At 35.0% G+C, this 21956-nt stretch overlaps 3 protein-coding genes and 1 long non-coding RNA gene across 6 annotated transcripts; 1 reads left to right on the forward strand and 3 right to left on the reverse strand.

Moving 5' to 3' along the window:
• Nucleotides 1-2152: 2152 nt before the first annotated feature.
• On the forward strand, nucleotides 2153-8284 carry LOC116012655 (ACT domain-containing protein ACR1-like). Of its 2 annotated transcripts, XM_031252279.1 has the most exons (10): nucleotides 2153-2287; nucleotides 3416-4131; nucleotides 4446-4524; nucleotides 4935-5031; nucleotides 5124-5169; nucleotides 6170-6284; nucleotides 6397-6533; nucleotides 6648-7307; nucleotides 7375-7479; nucleotides 7580-8284. In XM_031252279.1, exons 4-10 carry the CDS (start codon nucleotides 4961-4963, stop codon nucleotides 7964-7966), a joined length of 1521 nt encoding a protein of 506 aa, XP_031108139.1. In that variant the 5' UTR covers nucleotides 2153-2287; nucleotides 3416-4131; nucleotides 4446-4524; nucleotides 4935-4960; the 3' UTR covers nucleotides 7967-8284. The 2 variants fall into 2 exon arrangements, with proteins under 2 accessions (XP_031108139.1, XP_031108140.1); XM_031252280.1 differs by having other exon boundaries at nucleotides 3416-4524; nucleotides 6466-6533.
• LOC116012656 lies at nucleotides 5683-7583 on the reverse strand. 2 transcript variants are annotated; one of them, XR_004097166.1, is made up of 6 exons: nucleotides 7440-7583; nucleotides 7193-7361; nucleotides 6689-7078; nucleotides 6418-6597; nucleotides 6157-6303; nucleotides 5683-6068 (listed from the first exon to the last, which is right to left on the reverse strand). It is a non-coding gene; the product is annotated as an uncharacterized LOC116012656 (long non-coding RNA). The 2 variants fall into 2 exon arrangements; XR_004097165.1 differs by lacking the exon at nucleotides 5683-6068 and having other exon boundaries at nucleotides 6167-6303; nucleotides 6418-6604.
• A 3328-nt stretch (nucleotides 8285-11612) lies between the features above and the next one.
• Nucleotides 11613-14651, reverse strand: LOC116013671. The gene is made up of 3 exons (XM_031253557.1): nucleotides 13894-14651; nucleotides 12821-13008; nucleotides 11613-12446 (listed from the first exon to the last, which is right to left on the reverse strand). Exons 1-3 carry the CDS (start codon nucleotides 14510-14512, stop codon nucleotides 11814-11816), a joined length of 1440 nt encoding a protein of 479 aa, XP_031109417.1. The 5' UTR covers nucleotides 14513-14651; the 3' UTR covers nucleotides 11613-11813.
• A 5918-nt stretch (nucleotides 14652-20569) lies between these two features.
• Nucleotides 20570-21590, reverse strand: LOC116014131. Its single transcript, XM_031254135.1, has one exon. The coding sequence runs from the start codon at nucleotides 21512-21514 to the stop codon at nucleotides 20897-20899; it is 618 nt and encodes a 205-aa protein (XP_031109995.1). The 5' UTR covers nucleotides 21515-21590; the 3' UTR covers nucleotides 20570-20896.
• Nucleotides 21591-21956: the final 366 nt, after the last annotated feature.

Consider the following 21956-nt stretch of genomic DNA (forward strand, 5'->3'; position numbering starts at 1 on the left):
AAAAAATTCACTAAGTGTACAATTTATTTTGGAATAAGATAAAATTTTAGTATCGTCAAGAAAAATTATATTTCATTTTCTTTTTAATTTTTATCAAAAGGAGAGTTGCACACCCAACAATTAAACTCTCGATGATGACATAATTCAAGGAGTATAAACTTTTTCCATATCATCTTGATAGATACCCAGCATAAGCACTCAGTCGATACTATCTAACAAACAGTTGAGTCTCGAACTCGACAATCAACATTCGGGACGTAACCAGTCAGTTCCTTAATCATCCTTCCATAACCTACAATTTATTATGCATTTACTATCCAATTATTACCCCTTTATTACCATTTACTATCCATTAATCCGCCTAATTAGCAATAATTATCCATAACAACCCCCAATTAACTACCCATAAACTCCCACGAATACCCCATTATTGTTGAAAGCATACACTACTCATCGCTCTACTACTATAAAAGCTACGTGAAGGATAAGAGGAAGGGAGCTCTAACGGTAGGGTAAAAAGACAGCAGAAAAAACATGTACAAAAACTTTATCAATAATAAAATAGTGATTTTCTGGTAAATTATTTTGCCTTTCTTTATTTTTTACTTTTCATTGTTTATCAATCATTGATTTAATCGATTGTGTTGGTCCGCCGAATGACTACCCGGGATCACAAAACCAACCAACCTCATGAAGTCTCTCAAGCACCCTTCCCGTACGTCTTGTGATGATTTGAAAGCCTCTCTCCTCTTTTTAATATAAAGTTTCACTAAAAGCATTCCATCAATAAACTCACTACTGAATTTTTCTTAGTTCATAAATCATAAACATATCAAAGATATTAAAAAAAAAAAAAAAAAAAAAAAACTAATTACAAAAGGTGCTTGCTAAGCCCCCTTGATGCACACACTTAGGGTGTGTTTGGAAACCCGGAAAATGATTTCCGGAAATCATTTTCCGGATTTTCAGTGGTTGGCAAATGAGGGGAAAATATGGTCAACGGAAAAGGAAGGCATTTTTCTTTCTGAAAGTCATTTTCCGGAAGAAGAAGCTTATTGCTTTGGATTTGAAAGCAGTAGAAACCAGTCGGCGAATTGTTTGTGCGAAACCAGTTCGACTGGTTAGGCGGCGACTGGTTTCGCAAACCAATTGCCGCGTTTCTAGTTTTTTTTTTCTTTAATTTCTTTTTGTTAATTTGTTGTTTTTTTTCTCTTTAAACAAAAAATCATTTCCTTTTTCATTTTCTGGAAAATGAACCAAACACACAAAGACAGTTTTTCAGAATACATCCAAACACCGGAAATGAAGTTATTTTATGGAAAATGACCTATTTTCCAGAAAACATTTTTCAGAAGTCATTTTCCTGCTTTCCAAACACACCCTTAGATGTATCCATTCACTTATCTCTCTTTCTTTTAATTCGCGAATTACAAGAAAAAAACCATGTCTTAAGGGTATGTTTGAAAATCCGGAAAATAATTTCTGAAAATCATTTTTCGGGTTTCCAGTGTTTGGCAATAAGAAAAATTTTAAGTAAATTGAAAACAATAGGTTGATCAATGAAAAATAGTTTGTGATTGAGAAGGCAACCCGTTTTCTGGTCGCCTTCTCTGGCGAGGGCGACCGGTGACGACCGAGTCTTCGGCAGACGCCGAAAATGATCGCCGGTGCCGGAAATTGTCACCGAAAATTTTAAAAATGGATTAATTGCTCTTTTTTCTGATTTTAATGGCTCAATTGCTTTGTTTTTCCGAATTCAGTGACTTATTTGAGGGTTACTTGTTCCTAAATAATACAGTGTCTTATTTGTAGTTTATCCTTAATAACATCCATAGAACCAATATATATGAACAAAAACACGACTAAAGACAATATAGCATTTTTCCATTTGTATATTAGTACAAACATAGATTGGGCCGTCATGGGCCTGCCAATTAGTATGGGGCAAATTATTGTATGGACCATGGTCCACACAGCTGTGTGAACCATAATAAAATATTAAAATGTACATTTTTAATGTAATGTACATTCAGTACACAAATAATGTATATTTCCTGAATACAATATACATTATTTTTATATTGAATGTACATTATTAGATAATATGGTCCACACAATAATGATTGTCTTCTAACTTAAGTTGTCTACGTAACGGGCCTTCCATCAAATCTTCTTACCTACCGCCGTTTGGCATCCAAACCGGATCTCGATTCAGAAAGAAGCGGTGAACGGAAATGTTCGGCCGGAGGAGGTTTCTGTCGTTTCCACTCGTCATTGGCGCGGTCGTGTGAGCTTCTTTCTCCTTTTCCTTTCTTTACGCAAGCATGCAGACTTTTGTTAAGATTAAATCCTTCCTTTATTTGTTAAAAAGTTTCAATTAGTATGTTTTTTTTGCCCGAACTGCATAGATGATGAGAACAAATGCCTAATTTGATGGAATCGATGAGATGAAAGGTAAAAACAAAGGAATAAAGTGTCGCAAAGTGTTCAAACGTTAGTAAGTGCAAAGTGTTCGAAGAAATGTCTCAGTGACTTATACTTTTTATTGTTTCAACTTACCTAATTTTTCGGTTATAGTCGGCTCAAAGGCTCAAATGTATGCTTGGAGTGATAAGTTATCATTCATGGCTGATCGATAGTATTGCAAGCGTAAGGAAAGTGTAGACGGGACTCAACAGAGAATCCTTGCTTTGCCTGTGTAGTCTAAAATATATGCCTGGAGTTAAAAGTTATCATTCATGACTGAACAGTTGTTTTGCTAAGCTTTAGGAAAGTAGTAGATAGAGACTCAATGGATCTTACCTTGGCCCGTTTAGTTGAGTCTAAAATATATGGCGCGGACTGCCTGCAATTCTGCAAGATGTGAGGGATCACACAATTTACTGCTGCATTATCTGCTTTACAGTGTAAATTGAAGCTTCTTTTGGTAATAGTTGCAGTATGCAATTTGATTTTCATTTGGAAATTGGTTCTTCTGTTATTTTATTTCTATTGTGTAAACCAGTGATTTCTTAAGGATGTTTTGCTGTCTGAACAATACATTTTCTTTAAAAGAAACATGTCAGATGATCATTAGCCATCTGATAATTGAAAGAACTAGCAGTTGTCATGTTATGTTTTTTGAATTTCAACATGTATTCCTTGATGATATAGCTACAATATAATCGAGGATTGGGAATGTGCTGCCAACTAATGTATTCCTTGATGATAATCTGATATAGCTACAATATAATCGGGGGTTGGGAATGTGATGCCAACTATTTTGGTGACTGAACCTTGTTGGCTCAAATAAATGTTACCCAGTATGATCAATATGGTTCTGGATATGAATTGGGACCTGTTACGCTTTGCAGTTGTATTGATGAAACTACAACTTAAGAACTCATCATTATCTGGTGTTGCTTTGTTTATTTAGGATTGGTGTCGTGTCTGGAAAAGCTATATTCGGGCCGCCTCTTGAGGAGTACTGGAAGAAGAAGCTTGAGGAGGAAGCAGCTGCAAAAGAGAATGATGTAAGCTCCCCATAGGGCAAACCAAAAGTGCAGATGCAACCCATACATTCGTTCGCGATTCCGTTTCCACATCACTGTTCTTGCTTCAATTTCTTGGCCCCAAGGACAAGAGCAAATCATCCAGTTTTATAACTAGGAACACAAATCTACTGCCATAAAAAACAGTCTGTACATAGACCATGAGAAAAAACCTGGGAAGTTGAATTTCTATAAATGTTTATTTTTCGCCATCTCTCTTTTCTCAGACGTGATTGATTAGAAACGAAAGAGAAATAGCGGCCTAATCGAATGGTATGCTTATTATATTGAAGAATCTGACGAGATTCTCTTCCCAGGAATCTGTGTCGGTGTGGGGACGTTGATACACACCAGAGCCAACAAGTGCGGAGCTGCCACGCGTCAAGTGCGTACAATACCGTGCCATATTGACCACTCTCGGGGCACTTCAACATAAAGCGGCTCACCGCTATCCACGATTCAACGTTTTGCCATATTTTACTTGCTTCCGCCTCTTTAGAATTGATAAACCGAAATCCTCTCCGCCAGAATTGCTATTCCGGGATGAACTATTCCACCACGTTTAACTACAAATTGCTATAACCAAATATACCCTGTATAGGTGAGGAGTCTGATTGTTTCTTTTTTTCTTTGTTAATTCGTGTTAAAAAAGGAGTGTAACTTACCATCACCGTACGGAGCATCCCTAACCCGGAGAATAGTCTGGTCTTGATGCGAAACCAAACACAGATTAGGATACCCAGCCACCATCACAAACTAATGAAATGTTGAAAGGTTTGGTGGGCCAAATGTATATGCATCACACATGCACGTGTATATATAAAACATGTATCTATAGAAAGCTGCTGGTGTTTCAATTGGTGTGAACTTCTGAAATCTACATATTTGGCTCTCTCTCTCTCTCTACAAGAAAAGTTCCCAGATCAGCACAAAAGAGTATTAAGGCGCAATTACAGCGTTCTCTCTCACCTAGCAAGCAGCTTTGTTTTCCCAGGTAATCTTTACTTAAACAATCCATTGCTCTCATCTTTCCTTTCTTTCTTATTCTTCTGGGTAATAAGGTAAAATTTATGGTTTCAGAACTCAAGATTTTAACTTTTAAGAATTCTTTCGTAACTAATTTTCTGTATGGTTGAAAGATTATATGCTGTGATCACATGTTATGTGGAAGTTCTTCACATATTTGGAAGTGAATTTGCCTCAATGTTCAAGAAAGTTAAATTGAATCTGCTTACCTTTCCATGGAATAATGTAGGAATCAAGAAAGTGACTGCTTGTAGCTTTCAACTAATTTTATTGTGTTTTTACCTATTTTTCTTCATTCAAATGAATATAAAGGTGAATATGAAGTATGGGAAGCGACAGGTTTGACATATGCAGAATTCTCATAGAGATTCATTGCAGGATAACTGTTAAAAGCCTCTCAAGGAATGGAGATAGGTTATAAGCCTTATGTTGATCCCGAGGTCGAATCGCTTATTGCTAGAATTCACCCTCCCAGGTTCAACTTCAACTGGTTTTGATTTAGCCATTTAAGTATGCAGATGATTAAACTAGTTAGCTCCTCTTGAATCTTTAATCTTGGATTTTCAGGATTTGCATTGACAATGATGCATTCCAAGACTGCACACTTGTGAAGGTCAGTTTCTTGTTTTTCATCCTCAGATGCATGTTTGTGTAATCAGTATTGGATGTACGGTCAGATTCCATTGTAGGTGTGAACAGCAAACAACTACCCACTGTTTGTGGATAGTTAAAGACTTAAAGTTGCATTTTAGTCATTAATTATAGTCAGATGACTGAATACGCATGTCTTAACATTGGTTAGGCTGCTATTATTTATTGATATTTCAGTTCTTTATTTAAGCAAATGGGCAATTGGCTACTTTTTGCCCTTCACTGGGTCCCTCACCACAATACAGATTTTTTGCTTGTATCTGCATAACAATTTCCAGCCAGTCATTTATATTTTACAGTACCCATTCCTCAACGTGTGTTGCACACTTGCACTTGAAAGAGATGAATTGAAGTATGCATCACAAAGTTTACGATTTTGAAAAACCTATAGCCACCAGATCATATGGTCACACTTTAAACATACATGTGTAGTCACACTCTCATTCACTTTGAGTGCTAGTCGTTGCAGATATTATTATGGTGATAATAATGTGTAGGGGAAAATTTACATGTCACATGGTTCACCACTTCACCCTTTGCTTTGCTTTTATAAAGCAGAGACCAACTTTTGGCTGGTGGAAGCACTAAGGAGTGATGTTTACTGAATAGTTTTATATGAACCATAATGCACACTGTCTTCTATCATTGGGGTTGAAGAAGTGTTGCATCACATTGAAAATAAAATTAAAAAAAAATATTTAAATAAAAAATCACCAAACATTGATAGTGAAAAAATACCTTTGCAACCCAGATACTAAGCGAGCTACTAATGCAATTGCAATGTTGGAGGTTTGACTGTGCATCATGTTAAGGAGCTCTGTATCATTCTCCGAGAAAGAGTTTTAACTTTGCAGACACAACCTGAGACAAATCTATGCTAGTCTCAACCCAAAATAACCCTTTGCTAGTCTGTAATATACTAATATGCTATGAATATTTGTTGATTTACTCTTGGATTGCAGGTTGATAGTGCCAATAAGCATGGGGTACTGCTGGAGATGGTTCAAGTTTTGACAGATCTTGACCTAGTGATTTCCAAATCATATATCTGCTCTGATGGTGGTTGGTTAATGGATGGTTAGTCTCCTCTCTCCATCTGCCATAGTTTTTTACATCATGAATGAACTGAATGATGGGGTTCTCAATATTTAATTATATTTATGTAATATAAAACAACTTTCTGATCAAGACGTGAGTCAGCCACAACTACCTTTGTTTCTCTATTCATGTGGGGCTGTTCTAATTGCATGTTTGCCAGTATTCCACGTGACAGACCAACTGGGAAACAAAATTGTTGATGAAAGCATCATCCATTACATCCAGCAGGTTTGTGTAGCCATTTTTAACTTCCACCTGTCCAGCTTTCTTCAGTTGATTTAACTATAATCATCTGGAAGCTTAAAGCAGATAATGGATTGAGTTAATTGATTATTTTAACAGGCCTTATGTGAAAGTAGGAGGGGGTCAAGGGAGATCCAAACCTTTATTGGTAGAGACGTTAGGCCCCGATATGTCTTGACAGAACACACAGCTTTGGAAATGACAGGAACAGACAGGCCAGGGCTAATGTCAGAAATATCAGCTGTGCTAGCTGAGATGGGATGCCACATATCTGCTGCCGTGGCATGGACACACAATGCACGGGCAGCATGCATAGTCTACGTGGAAGATGACTCAAAGCATGGCCCAATCACGGACCCCTACCGTGTGGCCCAAATCCAGGCACAGCTGGAGAATGTTGTTGAGGCCCATCACTATAACGGGGAACGCCGGAGTGTGAGGCTGTCAGACCCTACTGCAAGCCGGACGCATACTGAGAGGCGCCTCCACCAGTTAATGGCGGCTGATAGGGACTATGAGCAGTGTTGCTCCTGTCGTGAAAATGGTAATGAAGAAGGTGAAAAACACAGCCAGGAAAGGTGTTATAACAGTGAAACAAGCATAAAAATAGAAAACTGTAAAGAGAAGGGGTACAGTATAGTTACAGTATGGAGTCGAGACCGGCCCAAGTTGCTCTTTGACACTGTCTGCGCACTCACCGACATGCACTATATTGTTTTTCATGCATCCATTAGCTCTCATGATTCCACTTCAGTTCAGGTAAGAAGTCTATTTGTCGATCATTAACCTCTCTGCTTTGTCTTTAACCTCATTCTGAAAATTCCAGGAATATTACGTAAGGCACAAAGATGGATGCACATTGAATTTAGAAAGTGAAAGACGCAGAGTTACCCAATGCTTGATTGCAGCCACAGAAAGACGAGCCTCTCATGTATGTTGCATTTATGCTGATCGGGGCATGGGCGTAGCAGAAGTGTTTTATCTCATAGAGAATTGAACTTGCACTAACGATAGTCATATGATGCATGCAGGGACTAAGGCTAGATATCTGCACTCAAAACAGGCTAGGGCTGTTATCAGATGTCACAAGGGTTTTCCGAGAAAATGGATTATCCATTACCAGGGCTGAGATTGGGACACAGGGCGAGAGAGCAATAGGCACATTCTATGTAAAAGATACTTCGGGGCAAAGTGTTGACCCAGAAACACTGGAATCTGTTAGACAAGAAATTGGAGGTACCGTTAAGGTAGTTCACAAATCCTCAGGTAGGTTTACTCAGGCCACTTCATCTGGCAATAGCACAAGGAGGAGTCATAGGAGCAGCGGGGAAGATGGGAAGCCCGGGTTTTCATTGGGAAGCTTGCTGTGGGCACAGCTTGAGAGACTTTCAAACAACTTCCGACCCATAAAATCCTAAACTAGCATACTAGTTTCTTTATTGTTCATTCCATGGGAGCAGTGGGAAAGACGAGAAGCCTGGGATTTCACTAGAAAGCTTGCTGTGGGCGCAGCTCGAGAGACTTTCAAACAACTTCAGACCCATAATATCCTGAACCTGCACACTAGCTTCTTTATTGTCCAATCATCTGTAAACAAGAGAATCCCGTGTATAGAAATTAGAATCCTCTGCAGACTGTCTTCTAATGCCTTTTTAGATTGTGTATATAATGAATTAACCAACTTTTCTTATCATTTAACAATTACATCAACATTAATAGAGATATTTGTAGATGCATCATCTGAGCTATTCTTTAATTGAACCCAGTTTATGAGTTTTCTTACCAGAGCTCCAGTGCCACATAATTATTCTCTTCTTCAAGATCTGTTTACTCTAAATGTCGATTAGATTATAGTAGACGACCATGTCACTAATTGATTTTGGCTAATAAGCTAGTTTTCTTTTCTTTTGCACTCAAACCAAATCTAAAGTAGGCAGCTTTATGATGATTTTCCATAAATGCATAATTACTGTTAATGGAATGTACAATCAAAGACAAAAACTGACCTTCACCCTCAGGCAAATGAAAATTCAGCCACTTTGACGGTCGGGAAGTGGTTGTGGCGTAAGAATTGTGACCCAACGAGGCTTTAGGGTTCCGATAAACTCAGAAAGGTCCTGTCTGACACCAAACTACAAGACGATGGATCATCGGAGTCTGAGCTTGGTTCGACCGTGAGATCAACATTTGGAAGCAGAAACATTGTCGTTTTCTTCGTCATCGTGAGTAGGATGAACACAAGTGACCGGAAGTTTAGAGATCGCCGGAGGTGATTTCAGAGATGCAGATTGCAGGCGACAAGACAGCCAAATTCCGAAACTTTACGGATTCACTGTTTTCATTGATAAAATTATACATGACGAGTATTTTTGGTTCAAACATCTGAAATGATAATATGAATTAAATATTTGGTAATGATAATGTGTTATGATGAATCACTTTGTTTGGTAGTAAATAAGAATTGAATAAAAATAATTAATTAATTAATTAAAATTAAAATAAATAAATATATATATACACAAACATATATGAAAATTTAATATTTAATGCATGAATAATAATTTTTTTTCTCCCTTATTTTAGATTCTATTATTCAAAAGTACACAAGTAAAAGGTTAATGGGATTTGTAGTTTACTAAATATAAATTTAAATATCAACCTCGCAAAGATGAAATTGCAACAAATGTATTAGTTGTATGTACACTCAATATACAATTAGGTGATGGAAAGTATCTATAGCATACAATAGAGTTTTTTTAATGCATTATCTAGAAGACATCTACTTAAGGTCCCTAATGCTAAACATTATATATTAATATTCAATTTCAAATATAATGTAATGCATTTTTATTATTAAACTATAAAATTATGTTTATGAGTTGTTACTATCTAGTTCACAGAGGATATACTAATAGGGAGATTTTGGGTACCATTAGAGATCAAAGCTAAGATACACTTTAAATGAATGGCGTCAAAGTCACCAACCAATAACTCCTCAAGAATTTTTTAATATGAAACATGCAACTCACAATGTAATATATATATATATATATAACCGTGTTTTGAGTTATTGAAAATTAGATGGGCTATACTTAGAAGCCCATTATTTTATCTGTTTAGAATACATAAATGAATTATACTTGCATGTTGGTAAGAACGTTTGATGGTCTTCAATATGATTGTGATATTGATATATTTCAGAAGCTTGATCGTGCATTAAAAGAGGTTGATGGTTTGACTTATGACGAAATTGACCTTGTTTCGTTAAAACTCATTTATCATTCAAATAAAGTGATTTTTTCTTAGTCTTGATCCTAATTGAAGACTACAGTAAATCAGAAGATTTCTTTTTGGCAATTAATCATTATTCATATTTACATTTTATGAACATTACTACTATCATTTGATTTGTTTGGAATTTATTATACATTATAGTAATAACATTTATATTACTTTTGAGTATTTTGTTGAAAAAAAATTAATGTTATTATTATTTTTTTTTTAATACAACTGACCCTATTACGTTGTAGTATCTATTCATATATACTTTCTTTAAAATTAATGTTATTCTTCTTTTGAATATTATTAAATGGTCTTTAAATTTTTTTTAAATTTATTTATATGAATATTTTGTTTGATAATTTAATTTCATTTTTTTTAACAATATTGTAGTTGCTATAGAATAATCTTATGTTGTAATAATAATAATATTATTATTGTTGTTGTTGTTGTTGTTGTTGTGTATAAGGGTATTTATATCTTTTAAACATATATTTCATTTCTAATCCTTAATTCAACCAAACACTATGATAACATTCCTAAAGTCTATTTTTTCAGTGAACCAAATAATGAAATACAAATCTTATTCTATTCATTGTCTATTTCATTCCCTATAGAATAGTATTCATATTCTCTTAAAATTAATTCCATGAGCCAAACATGTTGTAAATGTGACATCAAAATGAATAATTTTACACCAAATTTTATCCATCTCCAATCCATCACATCAAATTTTATAACCAAATATTTTTTTATACTAAAATATTTTGATTCCTCAAAATTTAAAAGTTTATTAGTTTGAATTTAATTAGTTTAATATCAAATATAATTTGTGATATAAATAATAATATTTTAGTACAATTTAATTTTGAAAGTAATAATTTTAATATTGTTAAAATTATATTTTATGTAGTTTAATCATATATAATTTATGTTTAAATATTTACTAAAATATACAAATACATAAAAATTAAATTAAAAAAAAAGACAAAAGAAATTAGCAAATAAATGCAGTGGCAAAATGGGAAAAGAAACATTACACCAAAATGGCGTTTGATGAACAGCGCCATATGTTCATCAACGGCAAAAATTTGCCATTTTAAATTTGCTTCTTTTTTTTCTTTTTTTTTTGCCATTTTACCATTTTTGGTGCTACCTTTGGAGACCGTATAAATGAGTTATACTACACGGGCTCTCAATCTTTACTTCATCACTTTTACTTCTTGATGTAGTAAGCAATGATAAATTATTTTTATCTTGTAAATCCCAAGAAAAATGTCTGCATCAAATTTTATAGTGTGAGGGAGTAGAAGATGATAATAGAATTGATAGTAAGTAGTATTTTCCTTGTTAAATACTACGCTGTATATATCTGAGTATCTGACAGTGATGGAAGAAAAAATGAAACAAATAGAAAATATGTTCAAATGAAAATGGACTTTTTTTTTTTGGAAAGCAAACAGCTTCTATTAATTAACCAAGTCCAAAGCAAGAACATCTAAAATAAAAGTAGGCAGAATGGTTAACAATTTCTGACAAAGAAATAGCATGCTTAGGAAATTTAAAATTTTAAAACTTTTTAAAATCAAGTATTGTTAAATATTTTTTTTTAATGAGAAGATAAATTTATAGTCACTACTACCTGAGAGTATGCAGTGAATATAAACTGTCCTGATAATTTATTACTCTGTATCTTTTAAGTGAGACTTGTGTATTTAAGATAATTATTATATGTTTCTTTTCTTTTATGGAGGTTCAATGCTTAGTATATTATTCTATCAATCATTAAGCAATTACATAAAGTCTTTATCATTTAACAGTTACATAAACATTTCTTATTCCTCGTAGGTTTTTTTTTTTTTTTATGTACAAACATTCTTTAAGAAACCAGGAATGTGGACTGAAAAGAGGAAATCCAAACAGGTATTCACAACATGAACAGAAATATAAGTTTTCAATGATGAATCTCACACAACATCACTATCATCATGCCACTTCAATGTCATCAATATCAAGCCAGTCATTAGATTCCTTGCTTTCAGAGTTCTTGGCATTTACCTTCTCAACATTCACATCTTTAGATGCATCAGCAGAGCTCTTCTTTAGTTGAACCCAATCTTGTGAGTCTTTATCAGAACTGTTGCTGCTTGCTTTCTTGTAACTGGTGGTAACATCATCATCATCATCATCATCCTCAAGATCACTAAACGACACATCATCCTCATTCTCGATGGGAATGGCGGTTTTGGTGCTGTTATGTGTTTCTGTGCTCTCTTCGTTTAGCCAATCATCGGCGTCGTCATCTTCATCTTCCTCATTTATATTAATATTGACATTAGCAGATTGTGGAGTTTCATTTCCACGCACTTCTTCAATAACTGATTTGTCAACTATTTGGATTTTGTTGTTAGTGTCAGGGTGTTTCTCTGCATCAGAGACTGCTGCTATGGTGGCAGAGGAGGTTGATTCGAGACCAGATGTCCCTTGGACCAAGTTTTCCGAAGCATCACTGGGTGGCACAGATAAACACTCCACATTTGGAATGTCATTGCACTCTTGTGGACTTGAGTGTGTTCGCTTACGTAACTCCTGCCCTAATGAGGCCCGTGCTTTTACTATCTGTGAACAAATAAAGCATAAAATGAATATTAAAGGCTTGTTGCTCAAAAAAACTATAGGCCAAGATATAGTTTTTTATTCTTGAACCTACCAGTATATATTCATCCATTTGGACCAAAAATGTCAATATATCAAATTTTTTCTGCTATCAAGTCAAATAAGTTTTTTTAAAAAAAGTGTTCCAGACGGTAAGCAGAATTATAAGTGTTCATGTATGAACCATTGGATTGCTTTTACCCAACTAATATTTGTTTGTCTCGTCTTCTGAACTAGACATGCTAATGACCTCAACTATCCCGAGTGCATCCATATATATATATATATAAATGGAGAACAGAAAAATGAAGCCACCACTACTCCACTAGCATCGTTACCTGGGGTGTTGATAGAAGTTCAGCATCTTCTTTTTCCAGCTTAGGATGAACAAGTATGAAGTATATTTTCCAAAAGTGAGTCTCACTCATATGACTTGGGCATAGTTCAATCCTGAGAGCAGCCAATCTTGGAGCAAGATGTTCAACAGCCAGAGCATGATCTTGTTGAGCATCAGACATGTCAAAGTCTACCATGATGGAATAAAAAATAAAAATCAGCCAATCCACAATGTCTAAATTCACAAATCTCAAACATAACTTCAATCCCATTCAGAATTTAAGAACAGCACAGCAGTAAATCATTAGGTGCTAAGAGTTAAGTTCAAAACCTTAACTCCGATGGCAGTGCATTGAGGACATTATGCCTCTTAAAAGCTAATAAAAGGGATAGAAACCAGCAGTGCCATTCTTCAATAGTATATAGTCCCAAAAGAGTAAACATATGCAGAAACATACAAGTATACAACTAGCCAAAGGTTAATTCCACTGATGAGGACTATTCTCATCACTTGCACATTGAAGAGAAAATGAATTTTCACTACTAGAACGAGAAGTGATCGTTGTTACAACAAATATAGTTCCAGATAGTTTTCAACAGTGCAGCCCATAAACTCACCCAATGTTAAAGCAAAGAGAGAAAATAATTGTAAACAGGAAGAAATTCTACAACGGCTAATCTAAAATGGTCTACAATTAAATTAGGATTCAAAGAACAATACAAATCACTCCTCTGAAACATAACAGTTTCTTACCTGTTACTCTGCATATCCTTATGATATATCAGTTCGATTATTGCTGAACTAACACTTGGTAATTTTTACTAAGCTAGTTTCCAACCCATAATATGATAGACAATGAATTCCAATCCCTCTACAAATAGAATCCAACCCCCATCAAATGTATATAAAGCCCTATCTTTGTTTTTCTTATCTTTTGCAGTTTTGCCTACATATCTGTGGGGATTAATCAGAGAAACATTCAACCCATTTGGCAAACCAAAACCAGGCAACTTTATGATGATTGCGTAATTACCACTCCATTTATAACATGTACGATAAAAAACAAAGACTAACCTTCATCGTCTTCATTCTCAGGTAAAGGAAAATCAAGCCAAGTCTCGGGATGCATCGCAATGTCCCTTGCATATGTCACCACCTCCTCAGTAACTCCAACCGCGCCTTTCGTCCAACTGTCATCGTCCTCCTCATCCGACCCCAGCTGCAGAATATTCGACGCTATCTTCGTGATCTCTGACACAGCCTTGTTATTGGAAAGCTTAGATATACCACTTCGGAACCTCCCACCGAGCTCCGCAAAGTCGTTCCGGATCCCGGCCGGCCCCACAGCATCAGATCCTCCCTGATCCGGATCCGACTCATGTTCGAACTCCGATCCAAATTCATTAAGCGGTTCCTCAGACTCGGATTGCTCCTGCGGCGGCGGTGCTAGGAACGACGCCACGCCCCAAAATTGACGGCTTAGGGTTTTTGTGAGCTCCGAGAGATCCTCTCTGACGCCACGTGACGGCGACGTAGGGGACGACGGATCATCCGATTGCTGTTGATTTTGCTCCGATTCTGCTCCCGGTTTTCCAGTGGAGTGATCGTATTTGGCCGGAGAAACGTCGTCATTCTCTTCGTCGTCGTCATCGAGCTTGAGAGTGTTGGCAATGGATCGAGCGAACCATGACATTGTGAGTAGGAGGAGCAGAAGAGATCGCCGGCGGGGAGCGGTGGCGCAGTCCCAATCGAGAAGAAAATAGAGAGATACAGATTGCAGGGGATAAGAAAGAGTCTATCACTCAATCCCGGTGTGGAATATTCGTTAATTCACACTACGTCGGTTTTCTTGTGTATGATGCAATAAAATAAAATAATTTGTTAAAGAAAATCATCTATTAAGGGTGAAAATGTAATTACGCACCTAAAATCTTATAGCCGAGTGATATTTGTAAACAATTAAACATTATATTTTGTTGATGTGTTATATTTTCAGGTGAGGAAGGAAACCTAGTAATGAAGTTTGTATTAAGTAACTCTTGCCTCGTGACACTTAGTCATTAATTCATAAAGAAATACAAATGAATAAATCAGTGTTGGGCTTTAAATTTTGTGATTACCAAATTAATAATATAACTAACTTAGATTGAGGTTGTTCCTTGTAAATGTGTTATATTACAATTACAATATGAAGCTCGAAAATTAAAATTTTAATTTTTTTTAAATTTAGATGACATGTATATTTTTTTCCCCATCATTTCTTTCTCCTTAATTAACCACCGAGGTTGCCTACTATATTGTCGAGGACGAGGTTTGTTGAAGTTGTCAAATGAGGACTAGACAAAGCTTGTCAAAGTATACAAACTTTGTATATTGATTAACAATTTTGATTGATAATCTTTAGATGTTTTGTCTAGAGTTATTTAGATGAATATTTGGTGGAGAGATTTAGACAAAGATTCATTTAGATTGGTATCTGAGAAAGAGGTAGCGGTGTTGAAAATATTTGTGTCACATTAGTATGGTAACTGAGACAACTTATTAATTGTCTTAATTGCATAATTTCACATACTATTTTTTTTAAATACTCATGATTCTTTATAAGGCATTATATGTTTTATACTTTCTCAAATTCTTTCAACCCATCACTAGGGGTTCAAACCTATGACAATCCATTTAGAATAGTAATCGGGATGACATAACACTACATAGTACTTGACACACACTAAAATAATTTAATTGTACATTATTTTAATTCAAATGAATAATGTTCAAATTGGCCATTGAACGTAACCTCAAAGTGCAATTAGGTCACTAAACGAAAAAAAAAAGTACAATTAGGTCACTGAACACTTCAAATGCATGCAATTTTACATGTTAGCAGGTTACCTTCCATTTCATCAAGTTGTATGCTTACATGGATGGTGAGTTGGCATTTTAAAATATTTTTTTAATACTAAACTTTAAAAATAAAAATAAAATAATTAAGAAATTAAAAATTTTAATTTAAGAAAAAACAAACAAACAAGCAGGCATTGTATTTTTTATTTTTTAAATTAATTAAAAAAAAAACAAGCAAGTAAGCATTTAATTTTTTATTTTTTATTTTTAATATTTATTATTTAAAAAGTATTTTAAAATGTCAATTCACCATCCACATGGAGTAGGCAACTTGATGAAATGGAAGGTAATTTACTATCTGGTGAAATTGCATGTATTTGGAGTGTCCAGTGACTTAATTGTACTTTTTTTTTTCGTCCAGTGGCCTAATTGCACTTTCAGGATACGTTCAATAGTCAATTTGAACCTTATTTCTTAATTCAATGATCGACTTAGAGCATCTCCATTAATAATTTTTAGGTAATTTTTTGTAGGGTCAAGCATGATGTAAAAGAGAGAGAAGAAGAAAAAAGAGAGAAATTTGAGATCTCTTTATATGATTTTTTGTCGGTCCCATTAAATATAAAAAATTAAAAAGTAATCATTTTGGTGCGCGTCAAGCGCACAGAAGTGCTCAGCTGGGTGCATGTAATCCACACGTCCACTATGCGCATAAATAACTTTAAATTTTTTAACTTTTTTTTTAAAACTTTTTAGTGTTTTTTTTTTGTTTCTTCTCTCTTCCCTCCTCATTCTCTTTCTTATCCGAGAGCATAAAAATCATTTAAAAATAAATAAATAAATAAATAAATAATTAAAAACCTAGACTAATGTGGTTGCTCCTATGTTTTTGTGGCAAGTAAATAAGTTTGTTGTCCTAATAAAATACCAATTGTTATGCCGTGGACTTGCGTCCAATACGACGCCGTTTCACAATTTTTTTTTCAAAAAAAAAAAAAAAATTAACGGCGTTAACGGCTCCTCATCGCAACAAAACACAAACTCTACATTCACAGACCCTATACTCCATATTCACAATTTGAAAACTCCACATTCACACATTACAGGGCTATATGTTTAGTAACTATATAACCACTGTTATGCATTCACACATTCAAAGCTATATATTCACAGGTCCTATACTTTATGTTCACAACTTTGGAACTCCACATTCACTCATTACAGGGCTACAAGTTGCTAGAACTTTGTTAACTCTACTACAGATTCACACATTCATAACTCTACATTCACAAATTTTATACTCTATATTCACAATTTGAAACCTCCACATTCACACATTTCAGGGCTATATGTTTAGTAATTTTTTTAAAAAAAAATAAAATAAAATAGTGAAACGGCGTCGTATTGGACCCAGGTCCACGGCATAATTTGCCATAAAATACGGTACCCCATATTTCTAATGGACTGAAATTCTACCGGCCCGATTTCACAAGTTGAACTTGATCCAACAAAAATTAGTACTATTATGAGCTTTCTGGAATTAGAGAATGGATCGAAAATGAGTCTTTAGAATCCGGCTAGTAGGATTTCAGCCCAATAGTCTCATCTTCAACCACTCATCAAATTTGCAACTCATTCCTTAGTAGCCATTTTTATACCATAGATCTTGTACTGTGAATTTTAGTCAAAAATTATGTGTATATAATTGATATATTTTGTACTTGAAATTATGTGTCTGTAAATAAATTAAAAGCACATAACATGTTAACTACAGACACATAAACTGTTAATGTAGGTATAGATGTATCTAGGTTAACATATTTTGTACTTGCAATTAAATAGTTTGTGTGTTTATAATTATTATTTTATGTGTCTGTAATTAACATGCATATGATGTGCATTCAATTTATTTATAGGCACAAATTATTAATTAAAGGTACAAAATATGTCAATTGCATTCACATAATTTGAAGGTTATTTTGAAGTAGGGTTCATAATGCAAGGTAGACCATGATACATGGTATAGTTTGTCTCCTTACTAGGCCTAATAATTATATCTAACTAGGAACAAAGTGTTGAATAGACCTACTAACTTTATACATTTATACATTTTGTACAACTGGTCAATGAACTTAAAACATGTACAATTGAAGCAGTTGTTATGCCATGGATCCGGGCCCCCTTGCAAGGTGGACCCAAGGTCATGTTCACAATTTTAGAACTATATATTCACAATTTCTGAATTCTATATTCATAATTTTTGAACTCTATGTTCACAATTTCAGAAATTTATATTCACACTATCATAATTCTATATTCAATAGTATAACACAATTTTTGAATCTATATAACAAAATTGTGAATATAGATTTTTAAAATTGTGAATATAAAGTTCTAAAATTGTGAACATAAAGTTTTTAAATTGTGAACATGGACTTGGGTCCACCTTGCAAGGTAGACCCGGTCCATAACATAATTTGCCCAATTGAAGTGTTGAACCACTTAACAAATAAAATAGGCGCAATTGAGATTTTTTTTTTACTTCTAAAAATTAAATTTGAGTTGAAAACATTGCAATTTTTCAAGACATATTAAAGAACAACTCTTAGTGCATACCATATAAGTAATATGGGATTGAATTATACTAGGAGTTCGAAACTAAATAAAAAATCTCAATCCCACATATTTAATATTTTACTTGTTTGATGATCTAATTATACACGTTTTAAGTTCAACGATCTAATCGACAAAGGAGATAAGTTCAATGTCGTATTTGACACTTTTTCTATATGGTTTTATAAATATTGTCTTAATTTTTTTTTAGTACTATTGACTCTATTACATTGTAATATATGTTCATCTATGCTTTCTCAACCTAAGGCTAGCTCGATCTCATGACCTTCCATTTGGCAAATATTGTTTTAATTAATTGTATAGTTTAAAATGATTATTTAAGTTGATGTTTATACATGCAACATGCAGGTGTTTAATTTAATTTGCTTTCTTTTTATTCTAAGCTGCTGAACTAGTTATGCATGTCCCAGATGTTTAATTTGCTTACTTTTTGTTCTAAGCTGCGCAGCTGAACTAGTTATGCATGTCCCAGTAAACTATATATATATGATAGGGAAAATTGACATATTCCAGGGAGGTTTACATAATATTAAACTCAAATAGAGCTGTATAGTTCTGGAACGTTGGAATTTGATCGACTTTCCACAGTATATGTTCTAAGTTGACCGGCATAATATATATATATATATATATATATATATATATATATATATATATATATATATATGTATGTATATATATGCATAGGCTCTGGTTTGACGAAGGCCTCAAGTGCGAAAGTGAGGAGAAATGTGAGTCTTTAATCTGTCCCGATCAACGGCTCTACAAAAAATAGCTCTCCTAATCTACATAACGCTATCTTCTCTAGTAAACCATCTTTTGTCTACTGTACGTCTTTGCATTCTGTCCAAATCATGAAAGGTACAAAATTGTCTCCTTGAAGGCACAATAGTGTACACTGAAAAGCACAACAATGTGTTTACGGAGGCTCAACAATATGCTCTGAAGGCTCAACAATGTGCTATGGAAAGCTCAACAATATGAACTCCAAGGCAAAAAATATACACTTCGAAGGCACAACAATGTGCTCTGGAAGGCTCAATAATGTGATCTGGAAGGTTCAATAATATAATGTGCTCTAGAATGCTCAACAATGTGCACTCTAAGGCAAAATAATATGCACTTCGAAGGCACAACAATATGCTTTGGAAGGCTCAACAATATAAATTGGAAGACACATTAGTGTGCTCTGAAATGCACAACATTGTGCTCTGAAGGGTATCTCCATTCTTGACCATGGAAGGCCGCTGCTTGAAGGTTCTTTGATTTCTTTGTGATGACCATAATTAGAAAAGGACTAAAAAGACGTAAAGCTACTTAGATTGTCTATAGCTATCCAACTCAAATAAAAAAAGGCCAATAGACGTCTCACAGATGAAACCGAACTTCAAATCTTGTGGTTACCTAAGTAACTATTTTCGACCAACCCGGTTAGAGGTTGTCCCCAATTAAGTACAATACATTTTGATGGGTGAGTATGAGGAGTACGGTGGTTGTCTTTGGCTGGCTTAGTGTTACGTTCTTGACGTCGGTCAAATAGTTAACCTGTCTTGTTAGGACACAATTTTCTATTTATAGGAATAGCAATTTAGGAATCAGAGTTTGTTGTCATATTTCAGAGAGATTTCTTATAATATTTAGAATCCAATCAATTTGTAATCAATTTACTGAGTTTCTTAATAGGGTTAAATAGCATTCAATGCTGCTCCTAACTGTATATTTTTTGAAGTCAGTAAACCTTCTATTTGGAAAGTCACTTCATGCCTTTTTATCACACCGTCATTGACTTCCTAACAGTATATAAACGCTGAAAAATGGCATGTAAATAATTTACAATTTTTACTACTCCAAAACAATCATTGAACTTTTACAGTTTTACGGCCTCTAGCAATGTTTCACTTGTCCCGAACAGTTGCGTTAGTGCCCGTTGACTACAACCATTATAAAAGCAACACATTTAATTGCTGACAAAAATTTCATCAATCTATCAGCACTTAAACTCTTGATATAAGAAATCAAGGGTTGAGTAGATATGATAATTATACTGATCATTTACAGAAGAATGGATCTCAAAATCTTATACTCGTACTATAGGACTAAACTATTAATTTGGATCCAACTCTAACAATTCATCCAAGAATGGAAAAATTACCTGGCACGGATTCTCTACCTAATGAGTGACTGAATCATCTTGATTTATCTTTCTACACTCTTCGGGATGAGTGTAGGGACACTTTTGACAAGGGACTTTGCCTTTTGTGTGCAAGAATGTGTAGATTAAACCGTAGATTTCCATTAATTAATGAAAAAGAAGATACAGATGCAAAGTATTACACTGTTAGTATTACGTACCTAGGTACTATACATACGATGATCATCCATGGCGGCCAACGCATACATAGAAACAAAGATAAATGCGACGGACTGCATCTCTTTAATTAATTAACATCTTTTAAGCATATATACTACCTAGATACTTTCATATTACAGTTCAAACTCTAACTTCAATTCATCCAAAAACAATATAATATTGCAGGTTAAGAAAGACATACACAGCTTCTTTAATTTTTTGGTTATTAGATAGAGAACATACAACATCTGCTTACAGGGACGACAGCGTTCCGGGGCTCGGAAGAATCGACGCCCACCATGCAAGAGACGACGGAGACAGCGGCGGAACCCCTAGCGGGCTGTTAGCATATCCGCCGCAAACGTTGGGAGCAGGAGTACGAGGATGCTGCGGCGGCATTATTATCTCCAGCGTCGACGTTTCGCCGCTTAAAACCGCCTGATCATTAATATTTCCGAAAACATCGGAAACGTGCGCGTCATCACCGGCTGAGAGACTGAGAAACGTTTGCCACTCCGAAGCGGCGGCGGCGGCGTCATGACTTTCCGGCGCGGATTTCGGCTTGAGGTCAAGCGGCGGCGGAGCCACGTCCTGCAACCGCCTGCTGCTGCTGCAGGACTGGAACCCCGGCGCCGTGGTGAGCATCTGCACCGTTTCCTTGAAGTGCAGCGGCTCCACCTTGTAGATCTTAGGCGGCGTCGGCGGCATTGGCGCTATCGGCTTCTTCGTCATCGGCTTCGGAACCCTACGCACTGCATGCAGAGATGACTGGTACGACGGTAACGCCTTCGCCCTCTTCCCTTCCTCCACCTGATACACCGCAAACGGACACGACACCGACGAGGAAGAAGAAGAAGAATACGACTCCATTATTGTCCTTCCTTAATTCTCCCTTTCAGGTTCCTTATTACCAATCTTACTATGAATACTGTAAATCTGTAATATGAAACCCGTACAACCAGATGCATTCATGTGCTCTTATATATATATACACATAAGATAAAGATGCAGGGCAACTCCAACCAATTAAGTTGGTCAACTGATTTAGTAACATAAAATTATAAATTTAAAGAGTCACGACCCGAGGTGATATATGAAAAAATAGGTCTAAGAATGTTAGAAGATTGGATTAAATTTATTGTATGTACGTAAAGATTAGGATCTGACTAGTGCACTGATTACATTCCGTGTAATTTATTTCTATAGTGGTCAGACAAAGTTAAGATCACCTAAATTTAAAAAAAAATTATAAGAATGATTTATTAGTTTGCTTGATTTAAAGATAAAGATGCCAAAATAAAATTAGGTGTAA

This window comes from Ipomoea triloba, chromosome 3 (genome assembly GCF_003576645.1).
Source record: "Ipomoea triloba cultivar NCNSP0323 chromosome 3, ASM357664v1".
Lineage (NCBI taxonomy): Eukaryota > Viridiplantae > Streptophyta > Magnoliopsida > Solanales > Convolvulaceae > Ipomoea > Ipomoea triloba.

Excerpts from the sequence above, each read along its gene's own strand:
- LOC116012655 (XM_031252279.1), top strand. The coding sequence starts at position 4,961 with ATGGAGATAGGTTATAAGCCTTATGTTGATCCCGAGGTCGAATCGCTT. Across the intron at positions 5,032-5,123 it reads GCTAGAATTCACCCTCCCAG|GATTTGCATTGACAATGATG; the intron begins GTTCAACTTCAA and ends TTGGATTTTCAG. Across the intron at positions 6,534-6,647 it reads TCATCCATTACATCCAGCAG|GCCTTATGTGAAAGTAGGAG; the intron begins GTTTGTGTAGCC and ends TTATTTTAACAG.
- LOC116013671 (XM_031253557.1), bottom strand. The coding sequence starts at position 14,512 with ATGTCATGGTTCGCTCGATCCATTGCCAACACTCTCAAGCTCGATGAC. Across the intron at positions 13,009-13,893 it reads TGAGAATGAAGACGATGAAG|ACTTTGACATGTCTGATGCT; the intron begins GTTAGTCTTTGT and ends CCATCATGGTAG. Across the intron at positions 12,447-12,820 it reads AACTTCTATCAACACCCCAG|ATAGTAAAAGCACGGGCCTC; the intron begins GTAACGATGCTA and ends ATTTGTTCACAG.
- LOC116014131 (XM_031254135.1), bottom strand. The coding sequence starts at position 21,514 with ATGGAGTCGTATTCTTCTTCTTCTTCCTCGTCGGTGTCGTGTCCGTTT.